The sequence below is a fragment of the Sarcophilus harrisii genome, chromosome 3, assembly GCF_902635505.1.
Source record: "Sarcophilus harrisii chromosome 3, mSarHar1.11, whole genome shotgun sequence".
NCBI classification, from domain to species: Eukaryota; Metazoa; Chordata; class Mammalia; order Dasyuromorphia; family Dasyuridae; genus Sarcophilus; species Sarcophilus harrisii.
This window is the reverse complement of record NC_045428.1, coordinates 43256321-43274913: the sequence shown is the minus strand read 5'-3', so window position 1 is coordinate 43274913 and position 18593 is coordinate 43256321. Positions and strand designations below refer to the sequence as shown.

General features: G+C 36.7%; 1 protein-coding gene across 1 annotated transcript; it reads right to left on the bottom strand.

The window, feature by feature from the left end:
- Positions 1-1623: 1623 nt before the first annotated feature.
- On the bottom strand, positions 1624-18294 carry LOC100925435 (transmembrane 4 L6 family member 4). The gene is made up of 5 exons (XM_031961128.1): positions 18100-18294; positions 16165-16254; positions 12880-13016; positions 5729-5918; positions 1624-1680 (listed from the first exon to the last, which is right to left on the bottom strand). Exons 1-5 carry the CDS (start codon positions 18271-18273, stop codon positions 1624-1626), a joined length of 648 nt encoding a protein of 215 aa, XP_031816988.1. The 5' UTR covers positions 18274-18294.
- Between the last annotated feature and the right edge of the window lie 299 nt (positions 18295-18593).

The window sequence follows — 18593 nt, the reverse complement described above, 5'->3', positions numbered from 1 at the left end:
GAGACAAAGCTGAGATTTTATTAGACCAGATTTCCCTCACACAGCTTTCTGGTGAACTCAAGGATTTATGAACAACCAGGAAGTCTATATCCTTCGCTTTTACCCTGATAATCAAATAGGTTTCATCATGGAAGGGGGGAAGGAGTGGAGTAGGCTCAGAGAAGCTAAATCCTTACTGTGTTAGGGGAAAGTATCTGCTTTTGTTAACTGCTCAATGATTTACCAGTGTCTCATTTCATTCCAACATTGAACTTGAATGGGGAGTGTCGGCATCAGATTCCCCTCAAATATTTGTCTTTATTTCATAAAATACCAATGACACCACAAGGTGATATCTTGACTTGCTCGTGACTTGGAATTAAGTGGGGGAGAGTTGCGCAGTCATTAACCTCTAGTTCTCAGTCATCAAAGTTCAATGGCAGGACTAAAGTCAACATGACTGGTGAAGATCCAAAATGCAAAAGATGCCCTTGCACCTTTGATATCTGACCAAGCTATTTTTTCTGCCAATGGCCATTTGGGTATTTATAACATTATTCAGGGGGTCATACAAAATTATCAACTTAGAGAACTCAAGCAGTGAGAGTTTTCTTTTTAACCGAGCTATAACTCATCATCACCTGTGGTTGATTATACCAATAATTTTGAGGGCCTTATAGGGCCCATAGACCAGTTCCATCCACCCCCTGCTTAAGCACTCTCCAGTGCCCACTTTAGCCACCTTGGTGGCTGTGGAACAAATTGTTCTCATTTACCCATTCTTCAGGAGGAAGTCTTCACCTTTGTGAGGTAGACACCCTCCTAACTCACCATAGGGTTTGAGGCTTGTTGGCTACACTTAACCTGGTCTGAGAAGATGATTTTACCAGGTTGTGGCTACTGTAAGCCACAGATCTTTTAAATTATTTTTCATTTTAATTTTTTATAAAGCTTTTTTTATTTTTAAAACATATGCATGGATAATTTTCAACATTCACCTCTGCAAAACCTTGTGTTCCTAATTTTTTTCTCTCCCCTCCCTCCCCCTAGACGATAAGTAAACCAATATATGTTAAATATGTGCAGTTCTTCTATACATATTTCCACATTTATCATGCTGCACATGAAAAATCAGATCAAAAAGAAAAATAAACAAGAAAGAAAACAAAATGCAAGCAAACAACAACAAAAAAGAATGAAAATACTATGTTGTGATCCACACTCTGTTCCTACAGTCCTCTCTCTGGGTGCAGATGGCTCTCTTCATCACAAAACCACTGTAATTGTAAGCCACAGTTACATTATTGAAGCCACAGGTGAGGGTTGGGTAGCTGGTAGACACCAAAGACTGATAAGTAACGTTCAATAGGGCTTCTGCAAGCTACACCAAAGGTGTTAGTCCTTCCTGAACCTGCCTCAAATAAGCCATGAAGAATAATCATATATAATGAGGCTTGAAAAGATAGATAGGAGGCAAGTTGTGAAGGACTGCAAATATCCGAGATTTTTTTCCCCTTAGAAGTAATAGGGACCTACTAGAGTATGGTTAATGAACATGGTTAGACTTACACTTAAGAAAAATCACTTTGGCAGCAACGTGGATCATGGATTGGAGTAGGGAAAGACCTGTGGCAGTGAAATGAATTAGGTTATTGTGATAATCCAGGCAAGAATATATGAGGGTTTGACTGTGATGGGTCCCTGTGAATAGAGAAAAGGGATCAGAAGTACGAGTGTATAGGAGATGGAATAGCAAAAGTTAGCAACTGAACTGATTAAAAAGATGAGGTATATGGGGCAGCCGCATGGCACAGTGGATAGAGCACCAGCCCTGAAGTTAGGAGGACCCAAGTTCACATCTGGCCTCAGACACTTAACACTTCCTAGCTTTGTGACCCTGGGCAAGTCCCTTAACCCCAACTGACTCAGAAAAAAAAAATAAGGTATGTTTGAAAATTGAAAGACTAGAAAAATGGTGGTACCTTCGATGAGAGGGAGAGATATCTATGAAAAGTCTCGTGTATAGAGTGCAATAGGCAGCTGATGATGTCACCCTCATCTCTACTTCTATCATCTTTGGCTCATCAAGATCATCTGGTTCCTTTTTTGACCTTACTCTGGTGAATCAATAGCCAAATCCCAGTTTTGTTTATTTGCAAGAAGAATAATCCTCATAACCTAGTTGAACAATTGGTTTATTTGATGGGACTCAAGGAAGATGCCGTATGATCTAGACTTTTCTGGTATCTCATTAAATAAGTTTAAACTTAGTATCGGTTTTGTCTTCCAACTTGTTGGCAATGGAACTGCCTAACTTACACTAAACTGTATTTTCCTATTTGCCTCAAAATTGTAGGGCACAAAAATGGACTGGTAAAAGGGACATGTTTCTCAAACATAGAGGGTATTTCTCTTCAAATAACATAATAAATTTCTTAATGATGATAAGAGAATGAGCTTTGCTGATATTTACCAGTTTGGAAGCCATGCTAACCTTACCAATATTTTATTTCTTAGGCACGAGATAATTAAAAAGATTTTTATAAAAAGTACTGAGAAAACTTTGGTTTGAAATTCCAGTTTTTCTAATGACAATATATAACTCTAGCAAGAGACTTCAACTCTGTATCGAATTGGCTTCATCTTTCAGAGATGGTAATTAGATTAGAATTCTAAAGTGCTTTCCAACATTGATTTGTTGTTTTCAACATGATGGAAATACTTCCATAGCAGCTTTAGATTCTTTTCATTTTGTAGCCATAGTAGGTATGTGCATGGTACCACTAGGTATTTAATTTTGCAATTGTAATAAAAGACTTGGGGAATTGAGCTTGCACCATACCCCAGATCTCAGAAAAGGAGCCAAATCTAAAAAATTAACTTACACTATTGAGTTGCTACAGCCAAATATTTTTTCTTTTTTTTTTAATAACTTTTTATTGCCAGAACCCATGCCAGGGTAATTTTTTACAACATTATCCCTTGCACTCACTCCTGTTCTGACTTTTCCCCTCCCTCCCTTCATCCCCTCCCCCAGATGGCAAGCAGTTACATGAAAAATAGGTCACTATATCCTAGGTACAATATATGTGTGCAGAACCACACAGTTCTCTTGTTGCACAGGGAGAATTGGATTCAGAAGGTAAAAATAATCTGGGAAGAAAAACAAAAATGCAGTTTACATTCATTTCCCAGTGTTCTTTCTTTGGGTGTAGCTGCTTCTGTCCATCCTTGATCAATTGAAACTGAATTAGGTCTCTTTGTCAAAGAAATCCATTTCCATCAGATTACATCTTCATATAGTATCATTGTTGACGTATATAATGATCTCCTGGTTCTGCTCATTTCACTCAGCATCAGTTCATGTAAGTCTCTCCAAGCCTCTCTGTATTCATCCTGCTGGTCATTTCTTACCGAACAATAATATTCCATAACATTCATATACCACAATTTACCCAACCATTCTCCAATTGATGGGCATCCATTCATTTTCCAGCTTCTAGCCACTACAAACAGGGCTGCCACAAACATTTTGGCACATACAGGTCCCTTTCCCTTCTTTAGTATCTCTTTGGGGTATAAGCCCAGTAGAAACACTGCTGGATCAAAGGGCCAAATGTTTTTTAAAGTTAAAAATGTCCACATTCATTTACTCTTAAACAACTTACTAATTTTATTTTTTCTTAGAACACGTTTCTAACATGGAATTTTAATAATTTGTGATCTATACAGAGTTAAGTTTAAGGTTAGGGTTAGGGATAGAGTCTTGTTCAAAGACCTTCTTGAACAATGTGTCAGAGACAAAGAATCTCCCAGAGATAATGACTCTTTATCCAAGATAGTGAAGTATTCCAAATGGCTTATCACAGCTTTAATCAGTTCTTTTTCCCTAGGAAAGAGAAAAGGCTCACAAATTACTCTAACTCAATCTTCCTCTTTTGATGTTCACCTTTCACCTTTAACACATGACCGACTGCATGATTATCAGATTTTCCTCCTTCTCCTCTGAAACTTATTTTTGCTAAAACCAAGATTTCTCTTTTTGGGAATCCATTTACACCCATGAATGAGTCCTTTTGAGTCTGTATCTTTTTTTTTTCTTGGCTTTTAAATGGTTGAGATTCAAAAAATTAACTGAGCAATGACTGGATGGCAATTCTAATTTGGTCCTTATTGTTCTAGGCCAGTGATTTCATCAGAAAGGGAGGGGAAATCCCTATGTGGAATCTCCTTTCATCCGTATAGACCAGTGATTTCCTCTGTAATTTTATAAAAGGACTTGGCTGGATTATTGAGAAGTAACTTGCTCCTGCTCATGTGTAAGGTAGAACTTGAATCAAAATCTCCCTAATGTGATATCAGGTCCTTTAGACACTATACCATGTTGCCTCTTATTTAGTCATTAAAACAGCAGAATTTCTGTTTTGCTTAGCCATCGTGGTAGTTTTTCTTTAAAAAAATAAAAATTGACTACAATCAGTATCTTGGTAGTACTATATAAACAAAAACAATATCTTGACCCAGAACCCTCAGATTTTGTTAAACATTATCATTTCATGTATTTCTTATGGTTATCCTTGTGAATAAGAAGAACTTTGCTATTGATACCAACTTAAACCAGATCTTATGTAAGGAAGGAAAATGAATGAGGATTTCTTATTCTCTACCTTGTATCAAGGGTTCATGCAAACTTATTGAGTAGGCATTTCATAAGTTTAAAATGTCTGATAGTATGAATAAAGTCACCACCTGACAAAATAGCAATTGTTTAGAGAACATAAAAATTGCTTATTCTTTGAAAAAAAAAGTCATTTTGGGAATGCAGGTTTTTATCTTTCATAATATAATTATTATATGTATGATCTATAAGACTTTTTGATCATTCGATGTTTAGTTTGTTATAATTTTTGTTAATTTTTAATATTAGGTAATTACTGACTTGATTTTGCCAATAAATGAGCAAAACAGTGATGAAACTATTTCCATTTAATAGTTTCAATTTTATGGACATAGTTTCTGATACATTCAAAGACAAATAGGACTATATGATTATAGATTTACAACTAGAAGAGACCTCAGAGATCAAGTCCAAAATAATCCTTTTACAGCAGTGGAACCTGAAGCCTGGAGACCTTAAATGACATGTCTAGGTTCACATAGTTCACAGGAGTCTGAAGCAAGATCTGAATTCAGATCTTCCTGGCACCATATCCGAAGTCCTATCTATTACACCATGATCTCACCAATGAGTTACTTCCTTCACAATGATATCCAGTTCTCTCATATTAAATACAGCCATAACATATTGGTTTTAAATTGATATGCTTTACAAGGGAAAACTTTTTTTAAAAAACCCTCATAAGTGATCAAATCAATTATCTCTAGATCTGTGTAAAAAATTAATGAAATAATATATTTAGAACCTTTGGAAACAACATGCCCTGAATGGATTCTTTATAGTTCCACAGGATGGAAGAAGAAACAGCTTGTCTACCTTGTTCACCCCAACTGATCTTAATGATGTACAAAGAACAAAAGTAGTGCTTCTAGAATCCATCCAAGGATTTCTGGCTCTGACCATGATGAGAGGTGGCCTTTCAGGCAGACTGAGCTCTTTTTCCTGTCCAGGTTCCTTGTTGGCTTTGTGGATGGAGGTAAAGTCTATGAGAGTCTCTTGATCAAATAGCCCTAACCTCCTGAGTTGACTCAGGTTGTGATATAATATAGACATAACAAACCATTAACTTACCCTGAAGATCTTAGGGCATCGACATTTTTTGCAGGAAACATCACAGCAAATTTTGGCCACATAAGTGCCACAGAGGGATATCTGAATGCCACTTATTATGAGCTGGATGGAGAAGAAAGATAAGTTCCAGGGTACAATATGAATAGGTTCTTTGCAGTTATTCCACAATCCTATGTCTTTGAGATAGTTCCTGTGTAACAGAGGAGATATTCATTCATTCAACAAACATATATTAAATCTTTATCATAGACAATGATCCCTCTGATATAGTTCTATGAAGATCTCATTTTGCCAAGTTTCCTTTTTCCTCCAATAGTATTTATTTTTCCAATCACATGTAAAGATAGTTTTCAACATTCATTTTTGCAAGATTTTGAGCTCCATGTTTTTTCTCCCTCTCACCCTTCCCTCCTTCCTCCACAAGAGATTAAGCAATCTGATATAGTTTATATATGTACAATTTCCATACCACCCACATTAAAAATTCAAAGGGAAAAATGAGAAAGAAAAAGCAAAGGAAAAAAAAAGATGAAAATATTATGCTTCAATCCACATTCTATCTCCATAGTTCTCTCTCTGGATGGCATTTTCTATCCCAAGTCTGTTGGAATTATCTTGGATCACCACATTGCTGAGAAGAACTAAATCTATCATAGATGATCATCACACGATCTTACTTGTAACTGTGTACAATGTTCTCCTACTTTTGTCACTCAGCACCAGTTCGTGTAAGTCTTTCCAGGTTTTTCTGAAATCAGCCTGTTTATCCTATCTTTTAGAACAATAATATTTCATTATATTCACATATCATAACTTATTCAGTCACTCCCCAAGTTATGGACATCCACTCAATTTACAATTCCTTGCCACCATAAATAAGAACTGCTACAAACATTATTTGCACATGAGGATCCTTTCCCCTCTATTATGATCTCTTTGGGATACAGACTTAGTAGTGACACTGATGGATCATATTGCATAATTTTATAGACCTTTGGAAATAGTTCCAAATTGCCCTCCAGAATGGCTGGATCAGTTCACAACTCTACCAATAATTCATTAGTTTTCCAGTTTTTCCACATCCCCTCCAACATTTATCATTATATTTTCCCGTCAACTTAGTCAATCTATAGTTATGAGGTGATACCTCAGAGTTGTTTTAATTTGCATTTTTCTAATCAATGATTTAGAGCATTTTTTCATGTATTATAAATGGTTTTAATTTCTTCATCTGAAAATTGTTCAATCCTTTGACCATTTATCATTTGTGGAGTATCTTTTACTCTTATAAAATTGACAGCTCTCTATATATTTTAGAAATGAGGCTTTTATCAGAAAAAATTTTGCCAATTGTTTCTTGATCAATGTGTGGAGAGATATTATGAGGATCAAATGAGATGATGGTTTAAATCACTTTGCAAATTTTAAAGCATCATATGAATTGTTATTATTATTAAATTATTAATTAGCAATCAGCAGAACTCCAATCTGCTGATGACTTCATTTCCTAAGGCTGCGACTGTGTTCCTGCTGAGTTCAAGCTATGTTTATAGAGCAATATGGGGGTCTGCTATGAAATGTTTAACAGCTGGACTCTTCTTGGGAAAATATATGCACATATGCTTTCAAGTTTAATCTGAATCACTAGCACTTTTAAGTCTAGGCAATGAACAAAACAGTACTTCAAACCACGATCTGTAGTGATTGCCAATTTCCAAGGTGTAAATATTTTTTGCTGCTCATTTTTTTCTTCCACCTTCAACTCTTTGTAAATTCATTTGGGGTTTTCTTGGCAAAGATACTGGAGTGAGTTGCCATTTTCTTCTCCAGCTCATTTTACAGATGACGTTAAGTGACTTGCCTAGGGTAAGATAGCTAGGAAATGTCTGAGGTTGGACTTGAACTCAGGTTTTCCAGATGCCCAGGATGAGAGTATATTTGAGGCATTCTCTTTATAAAAATTCAAGAGATCTTCAAATCGAAATACATTTTCAAATGTAACAAATGTAACAGCTTAATATTATCTTGGACTTCTTTTGGCCACTAGATAGCAGAGTGAATAAAGTACTGGGAAGACTCATGTTCCTGAATTCAAATCTAGCTTATTCTGGGCAAGTCACTTAACCCTGTTTGCTTCAGTTTCCTAACATGTAAACTGAAAAGAATAATAGTACCTGGGACAGTTAAGTAGTGCAGTGGTTAGAGCACCAGCTTTTGAATCAGGAAATCTCATCTTCATGAGTACAAATCTGACTTTCAACACAACAGGCCTCTTAAACTCCATTTGCCTTAATATACTGTTGAAGGAAATGGCATAACACTCCAGTATCTTTGCAAAACAACAACAATAACAACAACAAAAAGACTCCAAACGGGGTCAGGAAAATAGTTTACAACTTAAGACTGAGAAACAGTATTCCATTTCTGCCAAATCATAGAATAAAAAGGAAGCACAGAATGTTAGAGAAGGTACCTCAGAGATCATCCATCCAGCTCAGTATGATCTTAATTTGCCCATGGGCCCAATAATTTTCTCAAGATCCTACAGCAGGTGAATAGTGGTGAAAGGGAAGTTTCTCCAATACTCACATGAAACGATTTCTTAGATCACAATTGAATAACTGACAGTGATAAAATTTATAGTTCTAAGCTTCTGGAGATTTTTTTTTCTGGCAGACTATACAGAAAATGTGGCACCAGAGAGTTTGAGGCCGGGGTTGGTATTTTTTGTTTGTTTTTTTCCTAAATTGAGTTTCCCTTCTTTTCCTTGAAAAAGCTTGGCTTGAGAGAGAATTGGGGCAACACTGACATCTTGTGATCAGATTGATAAAGCAGGTCAGAAAAGCTCATTACAGAGTTAGCAGTTTTCTGTCAAGTTTTAAACTTTAATTTTTATTTGTGAATATTGCATTAATCTGTGATTTTTATCACTGTGAGAACTCTCTCCGCAGATTGCAATCCATTTGCAATTTATAGTCTTAGTGGATAGATGGATGAACAGATAATGAGCTTAAGGGTATCACCTATGATCTCATTGCTAATTAGCCTCAGAGAACCCACGTTTTCCTAACTTCAAGAGCAACAGCACTCTAATAGGCTATGCTGCCCCTGATTATTAACAAGTTACAGAACTTGAGAGGCAAAACTACCTAAAGGTCTCTCTCATCTAATAAATACCCAATAGGAATTCCACTATAACACACTTTAAATGACTATCTAGCTCTTGTTGTAAAGAGTGACAAGAGAAAGCCCATTAAAGAAGTAGGAAACTTCTAATCATAATAAAGTCTTTCCCAATAACAAGCCTAAATTGGATCTTTGTAACATTCTCCTCTTGTTTCTGGCTCTTCTCTTGGAACCAAGAAAAGAGAATTTGCTGGGTATATTAGTTATCCTTTCCAGTTTAATGTTACGTGCATAACATCTCCATATCATTTATTAAAGTTATTTGAATGTTAAAAACAGCAGAAACTTCCTGACATGTTGACATCAAAACATGAATCCTACTCTTCAACCTCTCCTCAGTGCCTATAACTGAATTATAATCTAGTCTCTAGGTTAGATAGAGTCCATCTCTGGCCAGTCATCTGCCAACCCTATAATTTAGGGTGTTGTTTGGAAATCCTCATCCCATTCTCAGATTCTTTGCTAATCATTTACTTCCCAAATCCATTTTTCTCTTCTGCATCCCTTGCTTTCAATGGATAACAATCTATACTTTTAGCAACTTATACTTTAGCAATATTTTTAGGTTCCTCCTATTGCCCCAGGAGCAGGTATCAATAGAATAACCAGCATATCAGTCATCCAGTGACCTCTGACTTTGGGGATGCTGGACCTTTCTCTTGTTTGACTTTGGGACATGTTGACCTACTCTAAAAATATCATAGATTTAAAGTTGGAACAGAGCTCAGTGCAATCTGTATTTTTTGCTGGAGTGTAAACTGAGACCCACAAAAGTACAGTAACTTGCCGGGATTGTTCTCCATTTTGATAAGCTTGGTGGGCTATCTTAGAAACACAACCTAGGAAGAAAACAGTATTCTATTACTATCATCAGGCCAACATATAACTGCCTCCATGTGCCCCATGAAAGAAAATCACCAACTCCTGCTTCTCTTCTTTCTTTGCCCCTTATTGGATAATCACTCACCTAGAATTCTCTATTACTTGAAAGTGGCTCAGCCTGAGAAGAAGCTCTAGCAGAGAATTTTTTAAGTATATAAAAGGAACTTTCATGAATTCGTTGTTGAGTTGTTTCAGACGCATCCTATTCTTCGTGGCCCCCAGTTAGGATTTTCTTGGCAAATTTCCTTTTCTACTTATTTTGCAAATAAGAAATGGAGGCAGATGACTTGCCTAAGGTCACACAGCTAGTAAATGTTTGAGGCCAGATTTGAACTCACGAAGATGAGTTTTCTTGACCTCAAGCCCAGCACTTTGATACCTTCTAGCTCCCCATGAATACATGAAGGTAACCAAGAACTGGGACATTAGCCATTAACTTAATTCTTTTCAGAACCCAAGTCCCTTTGCCAAGTTATGAAGTATGTGATTGTTGGCCCTCTTCAACAGTGAGATGAACCAAATTAGTTCCAATAGAGCAGTAATGAACTGAACCAGCTACACCCAGCGAAAGAACTCTGGGAGATGACTATGACCCACTACATAGAATTCCCAATCCCTCTATTTTTGTACACCTTCATTTTTGATTTCCTTCACAAGCTAATTGTACACTATTTCAATATCCGATTCTTTTTGTACAGCAAAATAACTGTTTGGACATGTATACTTATAATACTTTAACATATTTAGCATGTATTGGTCAACCTGCCATCTGGAGGAGGGGGGGGAGGAGAGAGGGGGGGAAGGAGGGGAAAAATTGTAATAAAAGATTTGGCAATTGTCAATGCTATAAAATTACCCATGCATATAACTTGTAAATAAAAAGCTATAATAAATATATATATATATATATTAAAAAAGGAACAAATGAATGAAAAAAAAAAGAAATGATGAGCAGGTAGACTTCAGAAAAACCTGAAAGGACCTACATGAACTGATGCTGAGTGCAGTGAGCAGAACCAGGAAAACATTGTATACAGTAACAGCAACATTGTGTGATTATCAATTTTGACAGACTTAGCTTTTCTCAACAATATAAGGATCTAAGATTATTCCAAAAGACATATGATGGAAAATGCTATCCACATGCAGAGAAAAAAGCATGGAGTCTGAATGCAGACTGAAGTATACTATTTTAACTTTTTTTTCTGATTCCTTTTTATTCTGATTCTTCTTTTACAACATGACTAATATAGAGACGTGTTTAATATGATTGTACATGATTACAAAAATACAGATTGCTTGTCGTCTTGGAGAAGATAGGAGTGACGGAGAAAAAATTTGGAACTCAAAATCTTATAAAAGTGAACACTGAAAATTATGTTTGTTTAATTGAAAAAATAAAGTACTATTAAGTAGAAAAAATAAAATTAGTGTAGGTCACAATTAAAATTTTTTTAAGTATATAAAAGGAACTTTCATGAATTTGTTGTTGAGTTGTTTCAGACACATCCTATTCTTTGTGGCCCCCAGTTAGGATTTTCTTGGCAAATTTCCTTTTCTACTTATTTTGCAAATGAGAAATGGAGGCAGATGACTTGCCTAAGGTCACACAGCTAGTAAATGTTTGAGGCCAGATTTGAACTCATGAAGATGAGTTTTCTTGACCTCAAGCCCAGCACTTTGATACCTCCTAGCTCCCCATGAATACATGAAGGTAACCAAGAACTGGGACATTAGCCATTAACTTAATTCTTTTCAGAACCCAAGTCCCTTTGCCAAGTTATGAAGTATGTGTTTGTTTTTCTTCTCTAACATTATATGGTTTACTCATTAAGAAAAACATAAAAGGAGAATTAAAAGACAGAAAATTGGTCAAAGTTATCAGTATTAAATACTCCTTTGGAATTATCACTAAGAAATGTTGCTGAATTTTCCCCTGAGATGAAAGGATAGTATAGGGATAGGAGTTACATGCTCCAAGCATGGCTAGGATATGCCGCCTGCCTTGTAGAGCACAGGGGGGGACATCTCTCTATCCCATTGGAAGAATGTGTTAGGTATGAGAAAAGGCAAGGACCCAGAATTAGGAGAGAGAAGGCCTCAGATCTTATCTCTCCAAATAAGTGGGTGTGTTATTTAACCTGACTCTTCCTTTCCTCCAATGTAAATTAGAGATAATTATAGAGATTGACAGTATAAAGCTTACTTGGCTGTTGTATGAATTAAATGTGGTGTCTATAAAGCACTTTGCCAACCTTCACGCATTATTTAAATAATGGTTATTATTATTATAGTCATGGGATTTGGAGCTGAAAAGAACTAGATCCATCCATTGCAAACCCTTTGCTTAATATATGGGATGCTAGAGAATTACAAACACACAGTAAAGATCAATGGATTTAACCAATGTTTTCTGGCTCCTTTTATGTAGCAGGTTTTGATCTACAAAATAGGTTTGACAACCGTATGAAACAGTCATTGCAAAAGTCATTATCCCCACTGTACAGATAGGGAGCTGAGATAAGAGAAAATTAATGTGACTTGGTAGGAATTATACAGTTCATAGGAGGCAAAGCCAAGGTATAGAAAGGATCATTAATCTGCAACTAGAAGGAACCTCAAAGGATATCAAAGCGCAAGAAAGGTATATGTTTTGTTTTAGGTCATACAGGTAAGTGGCAGATCTGGGATTTAAATCCAGGTCACCTGACTGCAAATACAATGCAATTCCAATTGTACTATAAAAAGGTGCTGTAATGGACTCAGTTACAGTCAGGATATAAGACTTCGTAGAGATGATCCAAGACCTCTCATTCCTAAAGTTCACACTCACCAATCGTCTTTTGAATCTTAAGTAAGCACCATTTTCAGAAAACTTGGGGAGAGATCATTGTGCCCTTTGGGAATGGGAAAGTGGTTGTTGTTTATATTTACTTTAAAGTGAGGGAGAGATGAATAAATCATTCTCTTTACCTTTACAGCTGTAACAAGAACACTCACGTTTTCCTTTTTTCAGTCCTCTTGTTGAACCTGTGCATGTGTGTGTGTGTGTGTGTGTGTGTGTGTGCAGTGATTGATCTTACCCATCATGAAAGGGATATTCCCATGTATTGTTTCCCACAAGACATTTGGGACCCCTAATAATAGCAACCACTGAGATGGCAAATGCATATAAAGCTCCTACAATGCCAGTCCCAAGAAACATCATGGTGTTCAGCATCTGAAAAAGAGAAAAGGTTATTTTTCACTAAGAGGAGATGGTATAACTTCACAAAAATCAAAAGCAGTCAAGGCAACCTTTCATTTGCTATTGACAGTGGTGGTAAATTACTCCTGGAGTAATTGCTTCTCTTCCAGGCTTGGAAAATACCTTCATTACAACAAGTACATGAGGATAAGAAAGTAAATACAGGTATGGGACAGTTGGTGACACAGCAGATCAAATGCAGAGATGAAAAATAATAGCACTACCTCACTGGGAGGATCCAAGGAGATCATTTCTGTAAAATGGTTTAGTAGACTGCCTGACATGTGTTAAGCACTCTATAAATATCATTATGCCCAATTTACAGATTATAAAATTATAAAAAATAAAATTGTTAGAGATTATGTCACTTCCTAGGAAATCATTGGATCATGTTATGGGCACCCTCACAGACCAATAGTCAGCTTGTCCCCACCTAGGCCTCCCCTTCCCCACTTTCCAGCTCTCATTTCTATGCCAGTTATTCTCGAGTTTATCTGCATCTAACCTACCTCTGGAACCACAGTCTCACATCTCCAGCAATCTCTTGGGTATTGGATAAACTATATTTCTCACAGACACCTCAATCTCTATGTGTCTAAAAATGAACTCATTAATCTTCCCCCTCTTCCTAGTTTCTCTGTCAGGTAAAACCACCATCCTCTCAGTCACAGGCTGGCCATCTATATGCCATTCCTGACGCTTCCATGGCACTCACCTTCCATATCCAATCGGTTTTCATAACCTGTCTTTTCTATATTAATATCTTATATATATATATATATATGTATATACACACACACATTTATATGTATATGTATATATATATATATATATATATATATATATTTCCCTCTCTGTAACACTGCTATCACCCTGATGAAGACTCTAATCCCCTCAATCCTGGATTTTGGCAATAATTTACTTATTGGTCTTCCTAATTTGTCTTTCCTCACTCTAATCCAGCCTTCATTCAATGTCAAATTGATCTTCCTAAAGTACAAGTTTAAGCATGTTACCTCTCCCCATCATTTAATCAACTCTAGTGGCTCCCTAATTATCTCCAGAATCAAAAATAAAGTCCTCTGTTGGGCTTTTAAAGCTCTTCATAACCTGGCCCCTACCCATCTTTCTAATCCTATTTTTTGTAACATGGCCCAAGGTCACACAGCCAGTAGCTGAAGTTGAATTTGATCCTGACTCCATGTTTAGCACTCTATCCACTGCCCTACTTAACTGCCCCTTAACTGCCCTTTGCCCTGTTTCTTATAACTTTCTCCTTTCCACCTGTTCGCTGATCCAATGGCTCTGGTATCCTCCCTGTTCCTTGCATAAGACACTGTGTCCCTATCCTGAGCATTTTCATTACCCCCCCCCCCCCACCTAGAACTCTCTTCTTCATCTCCACTTTTTGACTTTCCTTAAATCCCAGCTAAAATCTAATCATCTTCAAAAAGCCTTTCCCATTCACCCTTAATTCCTGTACCTTCTCTCTGGCCATCTTCAGTTTATCCTGTACTTAATTAATCTTGTTTGTACTAGTTTTTCACATGCTATCTCATCTATTAGACTGAGAGCTCCTTCAGATCAGGGGCTGTCTTTTGCCTTTCTTTGTAGTCCCAGTGTATATAGAGCTTGTCCCTTAGTAAGCAGTTTGCAAATGTTTATTGACTGACGAATGTTGATCAGTTTTCCACCATCCACAAATAATTGTTCTTTCTGTTCCTTAGCCTAAGGTTCATAGAGAAAACATCCATGGCGATATGCAGGAGAATATGGTGATCTACAAGTTTAATAATTGTATACCTGCCTGACATTGGAGCTAGCTATTCTACTGCTTAGCAACAGGAGCCATCTTAAGTGTCAGTGGAGTGGGTTATTGCTTCCCCATTGTGCCTCCCTCACCAGTTTCTCCAAAGGTACTATTCACCCCATCCTCTTCCCTTCGATACTTCTCTCACCTTCATGTGAATCCCTGAAATTTCATAGTTACAATTTTATTGCTTTGGTACATGTCTTTATCCTTTGTTGACAATAGTCACTCATGCTTAGGATCTGAGAGCTAGAAATGACCTTCATAGTGTAATAAAATAAATAATGTAATAGATAAAAAATGCCAGATGTGGAGTTAGAAAAACCTGAATTAAATCTCACTTCTGACATTCAGTTATATGATGATGTATGACTGACTTAACATTTAAGTTCCTCAGTTTCCCCATCTGTAAAATGGGGGTAGGAATGTATTACTATATGATTGTTGCTAAGCTCAAATGAAATAATGGCTGTAAAGTGTTTTGAAACTTGAAAGCATTAAATAATTGTCAGCTATTGGGAGGGAGGGACATAGAATGGATGCCCATCAATAGGAGAATGACTAAATAAATTGTGATGTGTAAATGTAAAGGAATATTACTTTGTGTAAAGAATGATATAATTGACAAATACATAGCAGAATACAGATAGATAAAAGAACTGAGTTTCAGTCTTAGGTCTGATATTTTTCCATCTATATAAATTTGGAGCTCATTTGTTTACCATGTGTAGGATGAAGGGATCACATTTAAGATTATCCCAGAGTGAAATTGGAAATAATAGAAGGAAGTTGAGGTTTGGGTTTAATAACCAGGATATTATGACTGATTGTACATAATTGAAAGGGACAGTGGAGGGAATGACAATCATAAGGATTTAATACCAGGAAGATCTGGTTTCAAATCCTCCTCTTTGATACTAACTAGGTGTGTTCTCATGACCAAGTCTCTTAATCTCAACTTTTTTATTTGTAAACTAGGAATAACAAAACCTCATTTTATCTTAACCTCGTTTTTAAGGCTACTGAGAGGCTCACATGATAGAACATATATAAAGTCCTTTGAAATTGTAAAAATAAAGTGCTTTAAAAATATCAGTAATTAATTCAGTGTAAAGTTTATTAAATAAAGCTTCAGGGATTGTTTTATTATTACTAACTGTGAAACTGTTCCCCCTTTCTCCATTGCCTCCCCAAACTACCTCCATTTTCCCAACAGAATAGAAGCTCCTCAAAGGCAAGGTCAGGGTGATCCCTCTGATTTACCAGAACCTGGGCATTCTGATGCCCCCTTTTTGACCCTTGTTCACTCACTTTGAGCTTCTTTCCACAATCCTCCTGTTCATAGATTGCACTGCAGTCAATAGTCTTCGAATTCAACAATGAGACAGCAGGAAGAATCATCTATCAACAACAAGAAGATGTCCACAGTGAGCCTTGGAAATGAGGTTGGGGATCCTCTATGTCATCCATGTTTAAGGGATCTGTCCCATGATGGATTGTAAGAGATAGGAGAAGTTATAGGAATGAATATGGGGGATGACTTTTGCTGAACAATGGGTGCTCATAAATGGTCCATGCTATAGGTACAGATAAAAGAAAATATTGTTGTTTTTTTGAGGAGATGGTAAAAAAAAAATGCTAACTTCAATTAAGTGAATAGGGATAAATAACTGCCTAATTATGACAGCAAAAGAGCATGGAGGGAGTGCATTATCAGACTTGGGGAACCCACCTGAAGGTGCAAAGGTATGGAAGTAGGAAAAGAACTATCATGTACAGAGATATGGATAGATCACAAATCTGTCATGGGACATGGCTAAACATAAAACTGAAAGAAGTAGGGATTTGGACTGAAACCTCTTTTTGAGTAAGTATAAAAAGGGTAAAATTAAAGTAAAAATGATGAATTCATCTAATAAAATGTTATTTAAAATTACTCAAATTAACAGAAGACTTGCCTCCTTGTTTCAATGATTCCCTTTTGTACCATCTCCAAGAATGGTTCTTTTTCTGCAACTTCCTGGCTCAGCTAAAAATGTGGAATTGGCTGCATTGTTATGAAGTTTAGTCTGTCTTCAAGGCTTTTATCTTCAATGTCACTACAGAGTGACAAGCCGCCCCAATGCTATAGGCTAGTTAATTCAGAATCATATTAGCGAAGCAGTTTAGGTTGCTGTTCTTCAATCCTGTCCAACTCTTCGATCCCAAGAACCTCTCCATGAGGTTTTCTTTGCAAAAATACTGGAGTGTTTTTCCTTCTCTAGTGTGACCCTATATTACAGATGAGGAACTGAAGCAAATAGGGACTAAGTGTCTTTTCCAGCATCACACAACTAAATATCTAAGGTTGAATTTGAACTTGGAGCTTCCTGATTCCAAGCCTAATGATCTATTCACAGATCCACCTAGGAAATGGCAAACCATTTTAGTATATCTGCCAAGAAAACTATAAATAAGGTCATAAAGAGTCAGACATGATTGAAATAACTGAAGAACAAAGGTATAAAAATGGGGATGAGAACATACCATTTGTTAGCTTTCAATTTCAATTAATTTTTCTTGCTAAATTCTAACCCCTGTTGTTGTCTGCTGTGCTACTGAAAGACTTCCACCCTTTAAATTCAGTGTCTGGAAAAAATTCTCTCCATTCAGACCATCATCCTCCTTACCATCCCCACTACAAATTTGAACTCTACTCCAAGAACTACTGGATTGACGAGAATGATTTTGTCTGCAACCAATTGACTTTCCCCTGATTCCTTCCATGAAAAAAACTCTCTCCTGATCAGCTCCCCTTTCCAGCTCCCCTTTATGTCTGATCTTCTTCCTTTAGAATATAAGTGCCTCATGGGCAGAGACTGCCTGGTGTTTGTATGCCAGTGTTTAGAGATTAGCACAATGTGTGGCATGTAATAGGGACTTAATAAATGTGTTATCTATCAATCCAGATATATTATCAATCTGTCAGAAATAATGGTTTTCCCAAAGATATTATGTTATGGTAAAATTATATGTAATCAGGCTGATGGGAGATAAATGTGACTAAAGGATTATTTGTATTCTTTCAAGGAGTGCATAATTGCATCAAAGTCACTGGCCTGGGATGATTTCTATTAACAACTGAACATATCCCCAAATCAATTCACATCTTTAAAATAGTAATAAGATCAAAGAGGGCAGAAGCCAATCCAAAATGTCCTTTTGGGAGAGAGAATTAGAATAAGATTTTAGGAGTTGATTACTCACCAAGACCCCGCTTCCTAATATTCCTCCAAAATACCAGACCTCTTCGGAAAGGTGTATATTGTTGTCCATTTTGTTAGCTCCGGGAAAGAAGAGAAGGATATTTGTCAAGGTGGCTGACACGGCCAGAGGGATGAGGGTGGCCCCCACACACCGTGCACAGGTCATATGACACATCCTTCTGATGAAAGACAAAGGAAATTAAGGTGGAAGAGTGATCATCCACTCCTGATAGGTTCTCTTCAGAGGTCCTAGGCTAGAAATTCCAAATATTTTTTTCCAAATGCTATCTTAGATATTTCAGTCTCTTAAATTAGGAAAAGCAACCCAAGATACTTGCCTACTCTCCTGACCAGTTTTAATGGCCCCTCCATGAGTGTGATTATGTATAGAGCAATCATTTCACCATGGAGACTGATAAAATCTGTTAATAATCCACCAGCAAAAAGGAAAGGCAGGCATATAAATATGCTGTTTGTGGAGTTGTTAATTGGTTG

Coding starts and splice junctions, on each gene's coding strand:
- LOC100925435 (XM_031961128.1), bottom strand. CDS start 18,273: ATGTGTCATATGACCTGTGCACGGTGTGTGGGGGCCACCCTCATCCCT. Junction 16,255..18,099: donor TATTAGGAAGCGGGGTCTTG/GTGAGTAATCAA, acceptor TGTTGTTGATAG/ATGATTCTTCCTGCTGTCTC. Junction 5,919..12,879: donor GAATATCCCTTTCATGATGG/GTAAGATCAATC, acceptor TCTGTTACACAG/GAACTATCTCAAAGACATAG.